Source organism: Vicia villosa, linkage group LG5 (genome assembly GCF_029867415.1).
Source record: "Vicia villosa cultivar HV-30 ecotype Madison, WI linkage group LG5, Vvil1.0, whole genome shotgun sequence".
Lineage (NCBI taxonomy): Eukaryota > Viridiplantae > Streptophyta > Magnoliopsida > Fabales > Fabaceae > Vicia > Vicia villosa.
This window is the reverse complement of record NC_081184.1, coordinates 112,764,636-112,780,145: the sequence shown is the minus strand read 5'-3', so window position 1 is coordinate 112,780,145 and position 15,510 is coordinate 112,764,636. Positions and strand designations below refer to the sequence as shown.

The 15,510-nt window shown below is 37.8% G+C and overlaps 1 protein-coding gene across 1 annotated transcript; it reads right to left on the bottom strand.

Annotated features, from left to right (window-relative positions):
- Positions 1–43: 43 nt before the first annotated feature.
- On the bottom strand, positions 44–651 carry LOC131602029 (histone H3.2). The gene has a single exon (XM_058873973.1). The coding sequence runs from the start codon at positions 557–559 to the stop codon at positions 149–151; it is 411 nt and encodes a 136-aa protein (XP_058729956.1). The 5' UTR covers positions 560–651; the 3' UTR covers positions 44–148.
- Between the last annotated feature and the right edge of the window lie 14,859 nt (positions 652–15,510).

The window sequence follows — 15,510 nt, the reverse complement described above, 5'->3', positions numbered from 1 at the left end:
ATATATAGTTGTATAATAGTCAAATTAAATAAACAAAGCAGTGTTTTAAGATGAAACAAGGAATTTCATTTGATTTAAAATAATATGCGATTACATATAGAAGACGAAACCCTAAACACGAGATTCGAACTAAATTACATAAATAACCCTAAGCTCTCTCGCCTCTGATCCTGCGAGCAAGCTGAATGTCCTTGGGCATAATGGTAACTCTCTTGGCGTGAATGGCGCAGAGGTTAGTGTCCTCGAACAAACCAACCAAGTAGGCTTCAGCGGCTTCTTGAAGGGCTGAGACAGCGCTGCTCTGGAAGCGGAGATCAGTCTTGAAGTCCTGAGCGATTTCACGAACAAGTCTCTGGAATGGGAGCTTCCTGATGAGGAGTTCGGTACTCTTCTGGTACTTGCGGATTTCTCTGAGAGCGACGGTTCCGGGCCTGAAACGGTGGGGCTTCTTCACTCCGCCGGTGGCGGGGGCGGACTTGCGAGCGGCTTTGGTGGCGAGTTGCTTCCTTGGGGCTTTTCCTCCGGTGGATTTTCTGGCGGTTTGCTTGGTACGAGCCATTGAGGTTGGATCTGAAAATTTAATGAAAAAAGTTTTGAGTTTAAAGAGGTAATGAGAAATGACGTTGTTTTGCTTGATGAGAAGGAATGTAAGGTGAGGTGTATTTATAACTGGAGAAAATTGTGAAAAGGTGGGGCGGGAGGTTTGAAATGTTTTTTTGAAATTGTGTGTTTGGTTGAAATTTGTTAAAGTGCTATTATGGCCGTAGATGAGAAACTTAATCAACGGATGTGGTGTTTACTTAACTGAAGGCACGGATCGTGATCCGTGTGACATTGTAAAAGAACAAACATAGCTACCAGTAGTAGTTTTTTACGTAAAAAGAATAAAATAAAATGAAAAAATATATAAGGTGTTTTTTGAATGGAGAAAGTGAAAGAGAAAATATAAAATTTAATCGTGACCACACTTACTTGAGTCATATTATTATATAAATATTAAAATTATTAAAGATGTATAACAAAATTTTCTATGACATGAAAATTTTATTATATAATTTAATATTAATTTATTATTTAGCTGTCTCTCAATATTTAAAGAAAAATGCTAACCAGTGCCCTAAGGGCAATGGTTAAAACTTTAAAATAGTAATTTTATTTCGGTAATCTGAATTTAATGCATTAAAAATTAAAATATTAAAATTTTTATAGAATTTTTTTTGAAAATTTTTTTAGCCACCTCCCTATGGGGGTCACCCCCAGCGAAAATCCCAAAATACCCCTGCTTCGGAAATGAACTTCCGAAGCGCTTTTTTTTTAAAAAAAATTCCACAATTCGGAAGTGCATCTCCGAAAACACCTCATGGGGGTGTCTTCGGAGATGAACTTCCGAAAACACCTCATGGGGGTGAATTCGGAAATGAACTTCCGAATTATGCAGAAACTGTGTTTTTTTTATGTTTTTTCTTAAACAGTTTCGCATTTTAATTAAACGCAAACGCCAAATAAAATAAGCAACAGATAAACTGAAAATACTAATATGATAAATCCAATCCAAATAATATATACAAACCGAAAGTAATAATAATACTGTGCGAAAGATACAATCCGAATATCAAAAAATAAATAAACCCGACCACTACTGGGTGTGCCTAACCCTCTCACCCTGGGCCCTCCTCTGCCGCCTGTACCCCGCCGCACGGCCCGCATCAGTGACGATCATCTCCATCACGGCGACTGCCTCTGGACCGCCCTGATGAACGACACCTCGATCCAACGCGTCCCGCCCAAGCATCTCTATCCGCTGGCAAATCGGCATGAGATCAATGGCGTGGTCATCCTCGGCCTGCTGGTTCTCCAGGATCTCCTCATGTGCTGGCCTAGGAGCGCCGGGAACGTCGGGTCTCAGCAGAGGATGGGACACCCGGTAGAACCATGTGACGTACCCCTCCTCATTGTGCCAGTCCTGTGTGACCCGAGTGAGACGGTACTCCTGCGGTACCACATGCTGCTGCCATTCCGCTCATATGGCAGTGAGCTGCACTCGGGTCACTCTGTCGGGAGCAGCCTCAAAGGATGACCTGGGTATCCGCTGCACGAATTCGAACTGACGCATGCACCGCTCAGGGAGATACCGGACCATGATGTCGGTCCCGCATGCCAACCAGCCTGAATATAAAGCAATGTCGTCAAAGGGGACAATCTGAGCGTAATCGGCGAACGGCCTCCAGGTGACGTCGTCGTGCATCGTGCGGTCCAAGTACAAACGGTATGGTCCCACCGCATCGTTCCCCCTCTGGAGAGCGTATCTGGCGGCCCTGGGCATGGCGTCAACGTACGCAGGATCGATGTGGAAGTCGTGGATGCGGGAGAAGTAGGAGATGATCCAGCTTTGAAACACAAACACGATAATGTATTAAAAAAAATACGAAACATAAATAAATAAATAAATACGATAATGTGTTAAAATAAAACGTACCGTAAGTAGTGTGCAGGATCCGACCAACTGCCTCGTCCTCCAGTTGGAGGCCTCATTCAGCTTCTGGTAGAGGTATGCCAGAGTAGCTGCCCCCCAGTTCCACTGGTGAACGGTATCCAGGTCCATGAAGTAGCGGAGGTAGGTCACGTCGACGTACCTGGCACTCTTGTCCACAAAGCATGCAGCGCCTACCACATGCATGTACCAACACCGGAGAGCGCAGACGCGGTGATAGTGTGTGAACAGCTCGTCACCCGCATCCTCGAATTCGGCCGCCGACACCAAGTGGTGCTCGAAATAGGCGCTCAGTGTGGTGAACCGGATATGAGGCCCAGAAGTCGTGGCGCACTCAAAGTGAGCAACCTCGTGCTCCATGCCCAAATAGAGCGTCATCCACTCAATGGCCTCGACCCTCTGGATCTTGGAGTGGTGCAACAGCGCCCCCCTAATCGGCAGGTGGAGAAGACACTGCACGTCATGCAAGGTGATCGTCATCTCCCCAACCGGCAAGTGGAAAGAGGATGTCTCCTTGTGCCAGCGCTCCACAAATGCCCCCTGCATGCTGGTGCTGATGGTGGTGTACCCCGTCATGCAGAGCCCGCTGAGCCCTGAACCTCGCACATGGTCGTTAAACCACTCAGCCGTTGGTTTAAACAGACTGAAAATCTTGCGGGCGTGGTTGACCATTTTCAGCGGCTCTCTCTCCTGTTACAAAAAAAAAACAAATAAGCGACATATATTAAATAAGCGACATATATTAAATAAGCGACAAATAAACGGTTAAATTATAAAAAATGGTGACAAATAAACGGTTAAATTAAAAAAAATACCTCTCCCTCCCAGATATGCCGAGCGACGTGATCGTGGTAGTGAATCAGCACGGAAGTGTCAAAGGGCCCTCCCGGATAGCCGACCTCCTGCTCATCCTCCTCCCCGGCTGGAGGGTCAACATCCGATACACCCTCCGGCTCGTGGTATGGCACTGGCACCTCCTCCTCCTGCTGCTCCTCCTCCTCCTCTCGCTGGCGGGAAGAAGATACCCGAGCCAGCCGACTCCTAGATCCAGATGAAGAGGTATGATCCGCTGTCGCGCGCGGGTCAAAAACGAGTTAATTTATAAAATTGTAGTACGACGGTAACGGTAACTCGAATATCGTCTCTCAAGGACTCTTGATTATTACTAACTAAAATCGAATTGGGGGGGTTGGTTTGGTGGTCGAATTATAAAAAGTTCTTAAAATAAGTGATTCTGGAAATAAGCTGTTTATGAAAATAACTGATTAATAATTAAGCTAAAACGAATCAACCTACTGTTTCGACTCCCAACTTATCATCGATTTATAAAATCCCAATTCCCTAACGGGTTCGTTCGTTCCTATTCGATTATAACAACTACTGACAAGCGCAATAGAAATTATACGGCAGATGTTCCTGAATTCCGGATTAAGCAAACGGATTAAAACTGTTACGAATTAAGCAAACGCAACTTTGATCGTTCGTGATAATATAAAAGCTATGTTAACACGAAATTGATTCAGGATCATCAATCAACAATCGAATTTAAGAAATATATCCTATAGCAACAATCAAATTAAGCAAATAATTGGAATTATAGGAAGAATTCAAAGGAAACAAATAATTGGAATTATAAAAACCTCAAAGTGGAATCCGAGTCACAGCAGATTGATCCTTGATGAATTAGTTCCTCATGATCATACAAAGCAAACTCCAAATTCGTGAATAGTGTCAAGTGAAAAAGTAGCTGTCCGGCCAGACCTAGACTAAAGAGAAGACAAAAAGAAATTCGGGTCATAACCCAAATGGGTCAAACAAACATCACCCAGACCCAAAACTAACGACCCAAAACTTATAAAACTAGTGCCTGCAGCTTCAAACGAAATTCTGGAAAAATGTGCTCCAAATCTGACTTTGACTCCAACATAAAAGTTGTAGCTCTTTCTCTTAGCTTTCCGGCGATTATTAGAACGCCTCAATCGGACTCCCGGAACTCCAGTTATGATCGTTTCCGTGCAGACTGCTAAAGCTGAAAAATAAATACGAAAATCAAATAACAATAAAAATAATTTAAAATATAAAAACATTATAAAATACAAAAATAAGACAAGCAAACCATGGAAATGTATAAGTACAAACGTAGAGGAATGTGCATCAAAATGCACTGATCAAATTCCCCCACACTTGAACTTTTGCACTCCGAGCAAAATGAAAAACAAAACAAAGAAAGCAGAAATACATCAACAGTTACTCATCCTAGGCTACAAGTCTTCTTCGGGTAAGTTTGCATCGACAGGTACTAATCTTGCACACTAAGGATATCGTAAGAACACTAACCACAGTTATGCAGATATAAGCCTCCTAAATACACAAATCAATTCAAATCATATTATTATACCATAGCCTAACTTACTCATCCTTTTGGCTCTTTTTCATTCAGGCGCAATCACATTAAGCCCGTTATCTCCACACACTTATAGCAAGACGACCGGTTAGTGACTCTGATCCTTTTCTGCACGGGATTCTGGTACTTACGTGGCATAACCCTTTGTTTACTCAGTTGTAGTTGCGGGGGATCGGACCGTAATCCTCCCTACCAAGTTCAGCACCAGAAACCGCTGAACCAACTAAAAAAGAGTTTTGAAAAACTTTTTCTTTTGAAGGTTCCACAACCGTTGGGTTAAGTGACCGGGTGAGGGTCACCAAACTTAGAAGGTGCATTCCCTTTTTCTTTTTTTCTTTTTTTCTTTTTTTCTTTTGGAACACTCACTTATATTCATCGGCTTCTCTGCGTAAAGTGTGTGAGAGATGGTGCCGACTGCTGAAATAAACTACTCAAGAGCTGTCAGAGAATGAGAATTTAAGGCTAAAACATAATAAAAAAATTCAAATCAATTTGCATATGCAGGAGACTTACAGTGTTAAAACGATACCGATCTTGTGAATTTTTCCCAAGTCTCCGCAAACTCGACTCAAATTAGTCTATAGCCTAAAACTTTCAAAACGATGCATATTTTTTTTATATTTTTTTAAACTGAAAACAAAACAAGAAAACAAAAAAAAAAAGAAAATTGAAAGAAAACAAAACAAATAAATGATTCTCTCCCCCACACTTAAGACATACATTGTCCTCAATGAAAGAACATAAATATAAAATAAGAGTGAGAGAAAGGAAAGAACACACCCGAGGAGTTATGGAGGATAAGTGATCACATAATCAGCCTTTCCCAAAGAGATATCTTCTACATTCTCTTCTTCCAGAGCGGGGATCTCATGGAGTAGCTTTGGGTAATTCCCATTGAACTTGGAATTTATATTAGTGTCTTCGCCTTTTATTCCAGGATCAAAGAAGAATCTTCGATAAGTAAAAGTTTCGAATGGGCATGTGATCTTCTTTTCCACAACCTCGGAGATCAAAAGATTAAGGGGCTGCCTCACTACTTTTGTTTCACCTTCCACTTCAATTGAGACCCTATGCAAAATCATGGACGGGCTAATATCGGGAATGTCGTCCAAGGTCCATCCAATTCCTTTCTTATGCTTCTTCAAAACCTGCAAAAACTTACTTTCTTGATCAAAATAAAGTTTAGAAGAAATTATAACCAGAAGTTTTTCATTCATCTCTAAATAAGCATATTTAAGATTTTCAGGAATTGGTTTCAGCTCTCGGGAAGGTGGTTGTTCAATGGATGGTTTGTTCCAGGCAGCCGGGGTGTCGAGAGCTTCATCTACATGAACAACTTCATTTGCAACCTCATCTGCAGTAAGAATATCATTTTGCAAGGCAAGCTCAATTTCAGCACAAACAGAGCAAATATTAGTGTCAGTACAAACATCACAAGAGTAAACATCATCAAAACCAGACAATGATGGAAAACCATCTGCAAACGAATCAGTACAAATATCATCAACATTTTCAGAAAGCGACTCTATTTGAAAAATAGATTGCTCATCCAAGGGTTGTTGGTTTGATCCTTGAGCTTGCTGCATGGCATTCATCAAAGTGGCAAGTTGTCCAATCTGTGTTTGCAAAGTCTGAAGAGTAGAATCTATGTGTTGTTGATACTGAAGATTATTTGCAGCCATTTGTTTGACAATATCCTCTAGTGAAGGTTCGGAAGGTGCAGAGCACACAACCTGAAATTCATTCTGATGCATATGCGGATCCTCACCTGCAAAACCATTAAACCTAGGCAACAAATATGTTAAACCATATTCCAATTCAAAAGGTGCATCACCCGCAGGATAGTCAATACATAAACCATTATAGTTCACATTAGGGACAGCCAACTGCGTTAGTGTTCTTTGTTCAGCCATGGGTTCAACAAACACCGAAATACCGATTATGTCCCATACATGCAGAAAGAAATAGAAAGGAAAACGATTAAAATAAATTTAGAAAAATATAAAAACACAAAATTTAAACTAATTAGGACAAATAAGAATTTTGGGAATTTTTTTGGATTTTTTCAAAACTGACAAAACAGTAAATAATTAATTAAAAATAGAAAAAAGAGGAATTTGGCAATTTTGGGTCGATTTCCCTTACTCTTCTAGAATAAGGGAGTATTGATCACACGATTTTTCTGCTTCCAGTAGGCAAAAACTTTTTACAATCGAACACAATTTTTCCAAAAACCGATTTTTTTCGACTCAAAACGCAAATTGGCCAAAACCGTGGGGAAACTACGGCCTAAACGCGAGAACACTAAACCTATGACTCTAATATCAGTTAATAACAACAAGAGTCCCCGGCAACGGCGCCAATTTGATCCGCTGTCGCGCGCGGGTCAAAAACGAGTTAATTTATAAAACTGTAGTACGACGGTAACGGTAACTCGAATATCGTCTCTCAAGGACTCTTGGTTATTACTAACTGAAATCGAATTGGGGGGGGTTGGTTTGGTGGTCGAATTATAAAAAGTTCTTAAAATAAGTGATTCTGGAAATAAGCTGTTTATGAAAATAACTGATTAATAATTAAGCTAAAACGAATCAACCTACTGTTTCGACTCCCAACTTATCATCGATTTATAAAATCCCAATTCCCTAACGGGTTCGTTCGTTCCTATTCGATTATAACAACTACTGACAAGCGCAATAGAAATTATACGGCAGATGTTCCTGAATTCCGGATTAAGCAAACGGATTAAAACTGTTACGAATTAAGCAAACGCAACTTTGATCGTTCGTGATAATATAAAAGTTATGTTAACACGAAATTGATTCAGGATCATCAATCAACAATCGAATTTAAGAAATCTATCCTATAGCAACAATCAAATTAAGCAAATAATTGGAATTATAGGAAGAATTCAAAGGAAACAAATAATTGGAATTATAAAAACCTCAAAGTGGAATCCGAGTCACAGCAGATTGATCCTTGATGAATTAGTTCCTCATGATCATACAAAGCAAACTCCAAATTCGTGAATAGTGTCAAGTGAAAAAGTAGCTGTCCGGCCAGACCTAGACTAAAGAGAAGACAAAAAGAAATTCGGGTCATAACCCAAATGGGTCAAACAAACATCACCCAGACCCAAAACTAACGACCCAAAACTTATAAAACTAGTGCCTGCAGCTTCAAACGAAATTCTGGAAAAATGTGCTCCAAATCTGACTTTGACTCCAACATAAAAGTTGTAGCTCTTTCTCTTAGCTTTCCGGCGATTATTAGAACGCCTCAATCGGACTCCCGGAACTCCAGTTATGATCGTTTCCCTGCAGACTGCTAAAGCTGAAAAATAAATACGAAAATCAAATAATAATAAAAATAATTTAAAATATAAAAACATTATAAAATACAAAAATAAGACAAGCAAACCATGGAAATGTATAAGTACAAACGTAGAGGAATGTGCATCAAAATGCACTGATCAAGGTACCCTCTCCCACGTCCTCGGGTACTCGCACACGGCGTCCCCGGCCACGCCCACGTCCCTGTGTCGACGCCAGCTGCGCCGCCGCCCGCTCGCGTCTAGCCGATGCAGTCAGGGTCTCCCTACCCTGTCTGATGCGTGCTGGTTGGTTGCCTGACATGTTCTTGTAAACAATCAAAATCGATTAATATGCGAGACAAAATAAAAAACAAAAAAAAATGCACTTCTGATACAGTTCGGAAGTTCATTTCCGAAAACTAGGATGGAGGTGTTTTCGGAAATGAACTTCCGAAACACCCCTGCGCAGAGCTTCTCTGCAACCTCCAATGGCAGACCCAAAAAACCTACACCAAAACTATTTTTATGCCTACTAAACATCCTAATATCAGTACTAACATATCTTAATGTGATTTTTTCAGTTTCTAAACACTTTAATAGAGTTTATTCAAATAGATCTAAAACTTGAAAAAACAATGATAAACTTACCAATTAGTGTTTGATGATGAGTTTGGTTGAGATTGGAAGAAGACTTGGGCAATCTCTTTGATCTTACACTTGCTTTTTGCAGAAAATTTGAAGAGGGGTTGTGTTTTGATTTGAATTAGGGTAAAATGTTTGGGGAGGGGGAGTGTTTTGATAAATCTGCAAAACGCGCAGTATTTCGGAAGTTCATTTTCGAAATGCTGTTTTCGGAAATGAACTTCCGAAATAAGACAATTTTTTCAAAAAAAAAGGCGTTTTCGGAGATGCATCTCCGAAACCACCTTTTTCCTTGCATTTCGGAAGTTCATTTCCGAAGTCAGGGGTAGTATGGAGTTTTCACCAGAGGTGGACTAGAAGGTAGGGAGGTTGGCAAAGAAATTTTCTTTTTTTTTAGGAATGCTTAACCATTATCTTGAGGGCACTGGTTAGCAAGACTCATATTTAAATACATTACAAAGGAAACCATTGAAGTTATTTTCTAAAAAATAATTTAAAAATACATATTGATCGGTAAGTAGTAGGAATGAGAATAAGTAAACCAATTAACAGATGTTTATGACCTAGTTTACACCAGTCTAGGTCAACTCAGATTTTTTTTTTTAAATTGAAAAGGTTTATGTGTTTTTATAAGTATATTTAGTTTTAAAATATGAAAAATGCTAACATATACTTTAATGGCATATGTTAATGATATTTTAATTAGAAATATTCTCTTACAATACGTGTATTTAATTTTTTAAAATTTTAAATATGACTTTTTCACATTTAATTTTTTCTAATTATAGAATATTAACATGTGCCTTTATGACACATGTTAGCATGACCCAAAAAAAAGTTATGCCACACACTATAAAAAAAACGATCAGAACGACATATTTAAATAAATATGAATAACTTCTTCATTTTTATTATTTTATTTTATTTGTATTTTCAATTAAAATACAACAATAAAACTTAGTTATTTATAAGTATGAACAATGTCATAAGTTATTTTTGTAACACCCCAAATTTATCCAGTAAATTATAAACGAAAATCAGAGTATTTTAAAAACTTTCAACATACAATGGGATGTCACATTTCAACTTAAAACAACAAACAACTTCTAATTCATTTAACGATGATACATAGTATTCGAAAACATAACTCTATTCAATCGAATCTAACTTCAACTTATAAATTAAAAATCAATTTAGAAACACCTTTTATACAACTGAAACAACTTTTAAACAACGAAGTACTTAACAAAATTCCAGATAATACTTTCTTCAACTAAAATAAATGTCAACTTAGAATACAACAGTTATAACATAATAACAACTATCCTCCGAGTGCTACGTATCAGAGCCGGACCCTCTTGACTTATCTTAGAGTAACATATATACTTCATTAAATTACTTCAAACTTCTACAGCTATTTTTTAGTACCTGCCCATTTCCCATGGTAGGGGAAATATCAGCAAAATGGGTGAGATATCTTACAATATAGAGGAATGCGTGATAAGTAATATAGGAGATATATATCATACATAATTTCACCACTTCATACCATAATTACTACAACTTATATCACAACACAACCATCAACAAAGCATAACAACAATTTCAACTTCACAACGATAACATCAACACATTATACCAACTTTTCATCATCACAACCACTAAAAAATACGACTTAATATGCGACTCAATTTTATGCAACTTTCGTCACAACAAGGTTATCAATCAAACATAACAACATATTCATATTCACAACTATGTCATCAACACATAATAACATTCACTTCACAATCACAACAATTCAAAATGCAACTCAATATGCGACTCAAATACAATCATATGCATATGGTATCATTTGGAGTAAAACTCTCATCTCAAACATTTGTCACTTGGGCCATCGTCACTTTTCCATTTTCAGGCCATCGTCGTGGTTGCCATTTTCAGGTCGTCTCAAACATTTGTCATTTTCAGGTCGTCTCAAACTATGCAATGGATGCGACTCAATGATGCAACATCCACAAAACACCACATTCACAACACGTCACAACATCGGATAAACATCTTCAACTCAATGTCAATATTCAATGGCAACAACAAATCCATTACTATTATTATAGTAATTCATCACTTCTCGGTCACGTCATTACATCATATAAACATACAACATTTATTCAACTTCATTCTTATCAACACAATACAACTTATCAATATTGACCATAGGGTCTACGGCAACAAAAACAAATTCATCATACTAACAACAACAACAATTCATCATATTAACAACAACAACAACGAATTCATCATATTAACAACAACAACAAATTTATCATATTAACAACAATAACAAAAAATTCATCATATTAACAATAAACATCACATTACACAAATCAAATAATGACATAGCTACAATAAGATGCATAAGGTGGAGAAATACCCTATTTAAATAGCCTTGTCTAACTTTTAGGAAATAACGGTCTTGATCAATAGAGCGTTATTTGAGGAAGATAGTTACACAATTCAATATGCACCATCCAGATTTGTTTTGAATGTCTTGAATGCCATTTGACTAACATTTCAGAGCGCAAATTCCAAAAAAAAATGTGTATGCGAAACATGTTCTACATGTCCTTCTAACGCGTACTTGAATGCGCGGTCCATATTGTGCACAATTAAAACATGTCTTTCATAACGTTTTGATATTTGATCAGACATTATTGGCTTTCTTCCCATAGTCTTCCATACTCTTATAAACTGCATTTTATCTTCATTAGAGATACAGTTCTACAGAGGATCATATACTCTTAGAAAAAATCATATCCCTCCTCAAGACATAAGACTAGATATAACTGCTTTAATGTCTCAAACATTCCTCATAAGCAACTTAGCAAGCTCTGAGCAGTTTTTACCATTACACTAGTTAAACATGAACTAGTACTTTACTCCCCCTGTCATGGATAATCATTGCCTATGTCAATCACCACTTGACCATCAGACGAGCTCGTGTGAAATTATTTCATTTCTCGTAGAGAAGAATAATATTTTTGCATAACCCTTGAGACCAAATGCAACCTTCAAATTCCTCTGATGAAGGTCTTGACAATTTTACATATGTTGTCATAAGAGAGCTCTTTGGGAGGATAAGATGTCATGCACCCTTGGTTTGACTCTACCATCCCAAATACATGTTAATCAAATTACTTTGACTGACGACACTCTCTTGCCCTTACATCCATTAGTAGTTGTTGATACTACTAGAGTATTCAACAAGACAGTGCTTCAATTACACTTCTGTAGAAGCTACTCATTCTAATATACATATGTATACGAGCCTCTTCTTACTAGTGAGCATCAGATTCCCCCACTCATAGTCCCAAGCATCTTCAACCATGATGTTATAACATCATTTGGACTTGTCGTGAGTTTAAATTCTTGCTTACATAGGAGGGTCTAAAGAGATCATTCCTATAGTAGCTACCACACAACAGGGAACCATGGAGAGAAATAAGTTCTCATACAATTTCTAAACCGTAGGATTGCACACACACACACACACAGCTCAGACAAATACTCAGCTCCCGTTAAAGTATTTACAATCAGACACATGCATACATGGTGGTCCATAGGTTATGACAACCTTCTTCAGTACACCATTCGTACCAGGGAATTCTTCATCATGACCAGTATTCACACCACTTGTGTCATATTAGGCTAGTGACTTGTCTTCATGCTCCACAACTGGATTGATGTTCCAACATCAATTCAGACATCAGTCTCCCATGGTTTTAGAGACACCATTACTCGGTCATCAATAGTTACCGAGGAACTCATTATGCTTGATAGTATTTTCTACAACCCATTCAAGTCAACACACAAACCTGGACACCATGGAGAAAACACATCCTTACATATTTTCTAAAATAAAGAGTTCAGAAAGTAGTCTTGCATCCACATTTGATAAACACCCAGCTCCCGACAAGGTTTTTATCATCAGTAACATGCATATCTGTAAGAACCTCTTCTTACAGATACACTGTAATACGGTGAACTGACTTTTAAAGAAATGTTGCGGATAGCAAGAGTCGCCACCGACTTTTATTTTATCCAAATTAAATCAGAAAGGCTAAAAGAACAGGAAAAACCTTTTTAAAAGAAACTGAGTTCGGGGGGTAATTATGCAAAGGGAAGGTGTAAGGCACCCTTTGCATTCATGGTTTTCCATGGGCTCTTAATTGCTTTGCTCTTTTTCGTTCAGAAATGTAGAAGAAGTGAATACGGACTTTAGCTCGTAAATGAGCGTAGCCATTTTGAAGGTTTATGAGAAAGAATATGAAAAAGTTTTAGCCAGAGCAAGGCAATTAGGGGCAATTACCTTAATAATGTAGAAAATCAGTTCTTTTAGCCTTTCAGGGTGAAAGGGTCTATCCATGCCATAAGAGGGCAGGAAGCCTTTCATTTAGAGGTTGAAGGGTCGTTGCAATATCATTCGCCATAAGACTGTCCCATGCCATAGAGAGGCAGGTAGTCTAAGGGAAGGATCAGAATAGCCTTTCGTAGGCAGCCAGAGGATACCTCAGCCTTTTCGTAGGCAACTTCCGAGGGTCGAGGTCATATTGGTGTATCGAAGGCAGCATCATTAGGGTCTTATGACATTTGCATAATCGAGGCAACATGGCCGAGGTATCCTCGTATTCGAGGGACATGGCTATTCTGCAAAAACACAAGGCAACAGGCAACAAGGGGGTTACCAAAAAGTGTGTGTGGGTGCAACAATCACGTGATCAATTCGGATATTTATCTTGTAAAATTAAATGATTCTAAATTCAATTTCAGGGTTATCACTCCCTAGGGTTACTAACCATGCAATAGTATAAACAATATAATTAAAGCAATATGGGGAAGGGGAAAAAGAAACCAGCGGGGGAAAGGGAAAATGAAGCCAGCGGGTTTGACATAAGTAATAATTAAAAACAGAAAGATTAAAAGAGATTAGAGTTTATGGTTACCGACTATTTGAGCTTTGGCGGTAGGAAAACCCTGAAAATGTGGGAAAAATAGAAACCAAAGGGCAGTGAGTGCATTATCAATTCAAACGACAATTAGGGTTACCCCTAATTATACAAATAAAATAAAATAAAATAAAATAAAACAAATACTTAAGATAAAAATAACACTTAGCTTTTGATTTGATCTGATATGGTTGGCAGTCGGAGGTAGCCTTGGGGTTAACCCTGAAAAATGGGCAGAACAAAGGCAGACAGAACAAGACGTGAATGTAGGCAGAGTTCATTGTATTAAAGGCAAACCCTAAAATAAATAAACAAATAAAAATATTAAGATAAAGATTAGATCGGGATTTAGCTTCGTAATGGGCGTGGCACGTAGTCGGAGGTAGCCTCGTTGCTAACCCTGAAAAGGACACGGAAAAATAACATTTTTAGTGTATGGCAAATTCTTGTAAATATTAAATCGAGTGAAAATTGAATTAAATAACAAGATCGATTTAATTAATTATTGGTTTCGCAACCTAATTAATTAAATCGAGGAAAAGAAAGTTAATCAGACAAAAAGTATTTTTCTAATTTTTATGACTTAAAATAAGACAAATATGATTTTATGAAGGTACTTAAATAAATAAACTACTTTTAAGAAAAATAAATAAATATAATTAATATAAAATAAATAGTGTAAATAATATAAATAATTTTTGTTATTTGTAAAACAAAAATATAATTTTGAATAAAATGGTTTTATTAGAATGTAAATATATATATATATATATATATATATATATATATATATATATATATATATATATAAATAAAATAAAACATTTTGTATAATTAAAAATAAAAACAAATTGAAAGAAACTTAGCTTGGATCTGGTGTTGCGAGCTTTTGAGGGTGTATCATAGGCCTGTGCTTCTTGTATCCTTGGATTAATCCTGTGGTGGAGATCTGATGTCACACCATAATCTTCATCACGCAGCGCATATTGGATCTGAAAAGAACTAAATCCACAAAATTATCTGTGATACGGAAGGTTCAAACAGGCGCCCTTCCTATTGCCAAGGAGACGAATGATCATCTGTGCCATTGATGCTACTTGTCAAACTAATACCAACAAAACATGATAAAATAAAACGAAAAAAGCACTCATGGGAACGCGCGCGCAGGCTCGGCAATTTTAAATTGAACCAATGAAATGTTGACACTGCATCGTCTTCCCCATCAGCCTGTCGCTTTAGGCACCATCTTTTACCCACGGACACATACTGTAGCAATAGGTCATGCAACTCACAAAACTCACAATACACAATAGAAATCAAATGTGAAACCATGTATGGATGGTAATTCATCCTCAGAATTCAATGGCATCAATTTCTACACCTAATTTTACCTATTTAACGAAACCCCAAATCAAGGTTAAAAAAAACCTAACAATGGCATCTACTTCATTCTGCATCTAAAATTCAATTAGATCATCCAGAAACCTCACCTGTGTTCTCACGATCATGAATGCATCATTTAAACATGTTTATAATATGCATATAATCGAAATCGAAAGAAAAAAGAAAGAGGCAAACCGTGGTCCTTAATGTATTGATTCGGAGTGCATTGATCAACGGAGGTGGTGCAATTAGCTTCAGAAGGCCTTGGGAA

Excerpts from the sequence above, each read along its gene's own strand:
- LOC131602029 (XM_058873973.1), bottom strand. The coding sequence starts at position 559 with ATGGCTCGTACCAAGCAAACCGCCAGAAAATCCACCGGAGGAAAAGCC.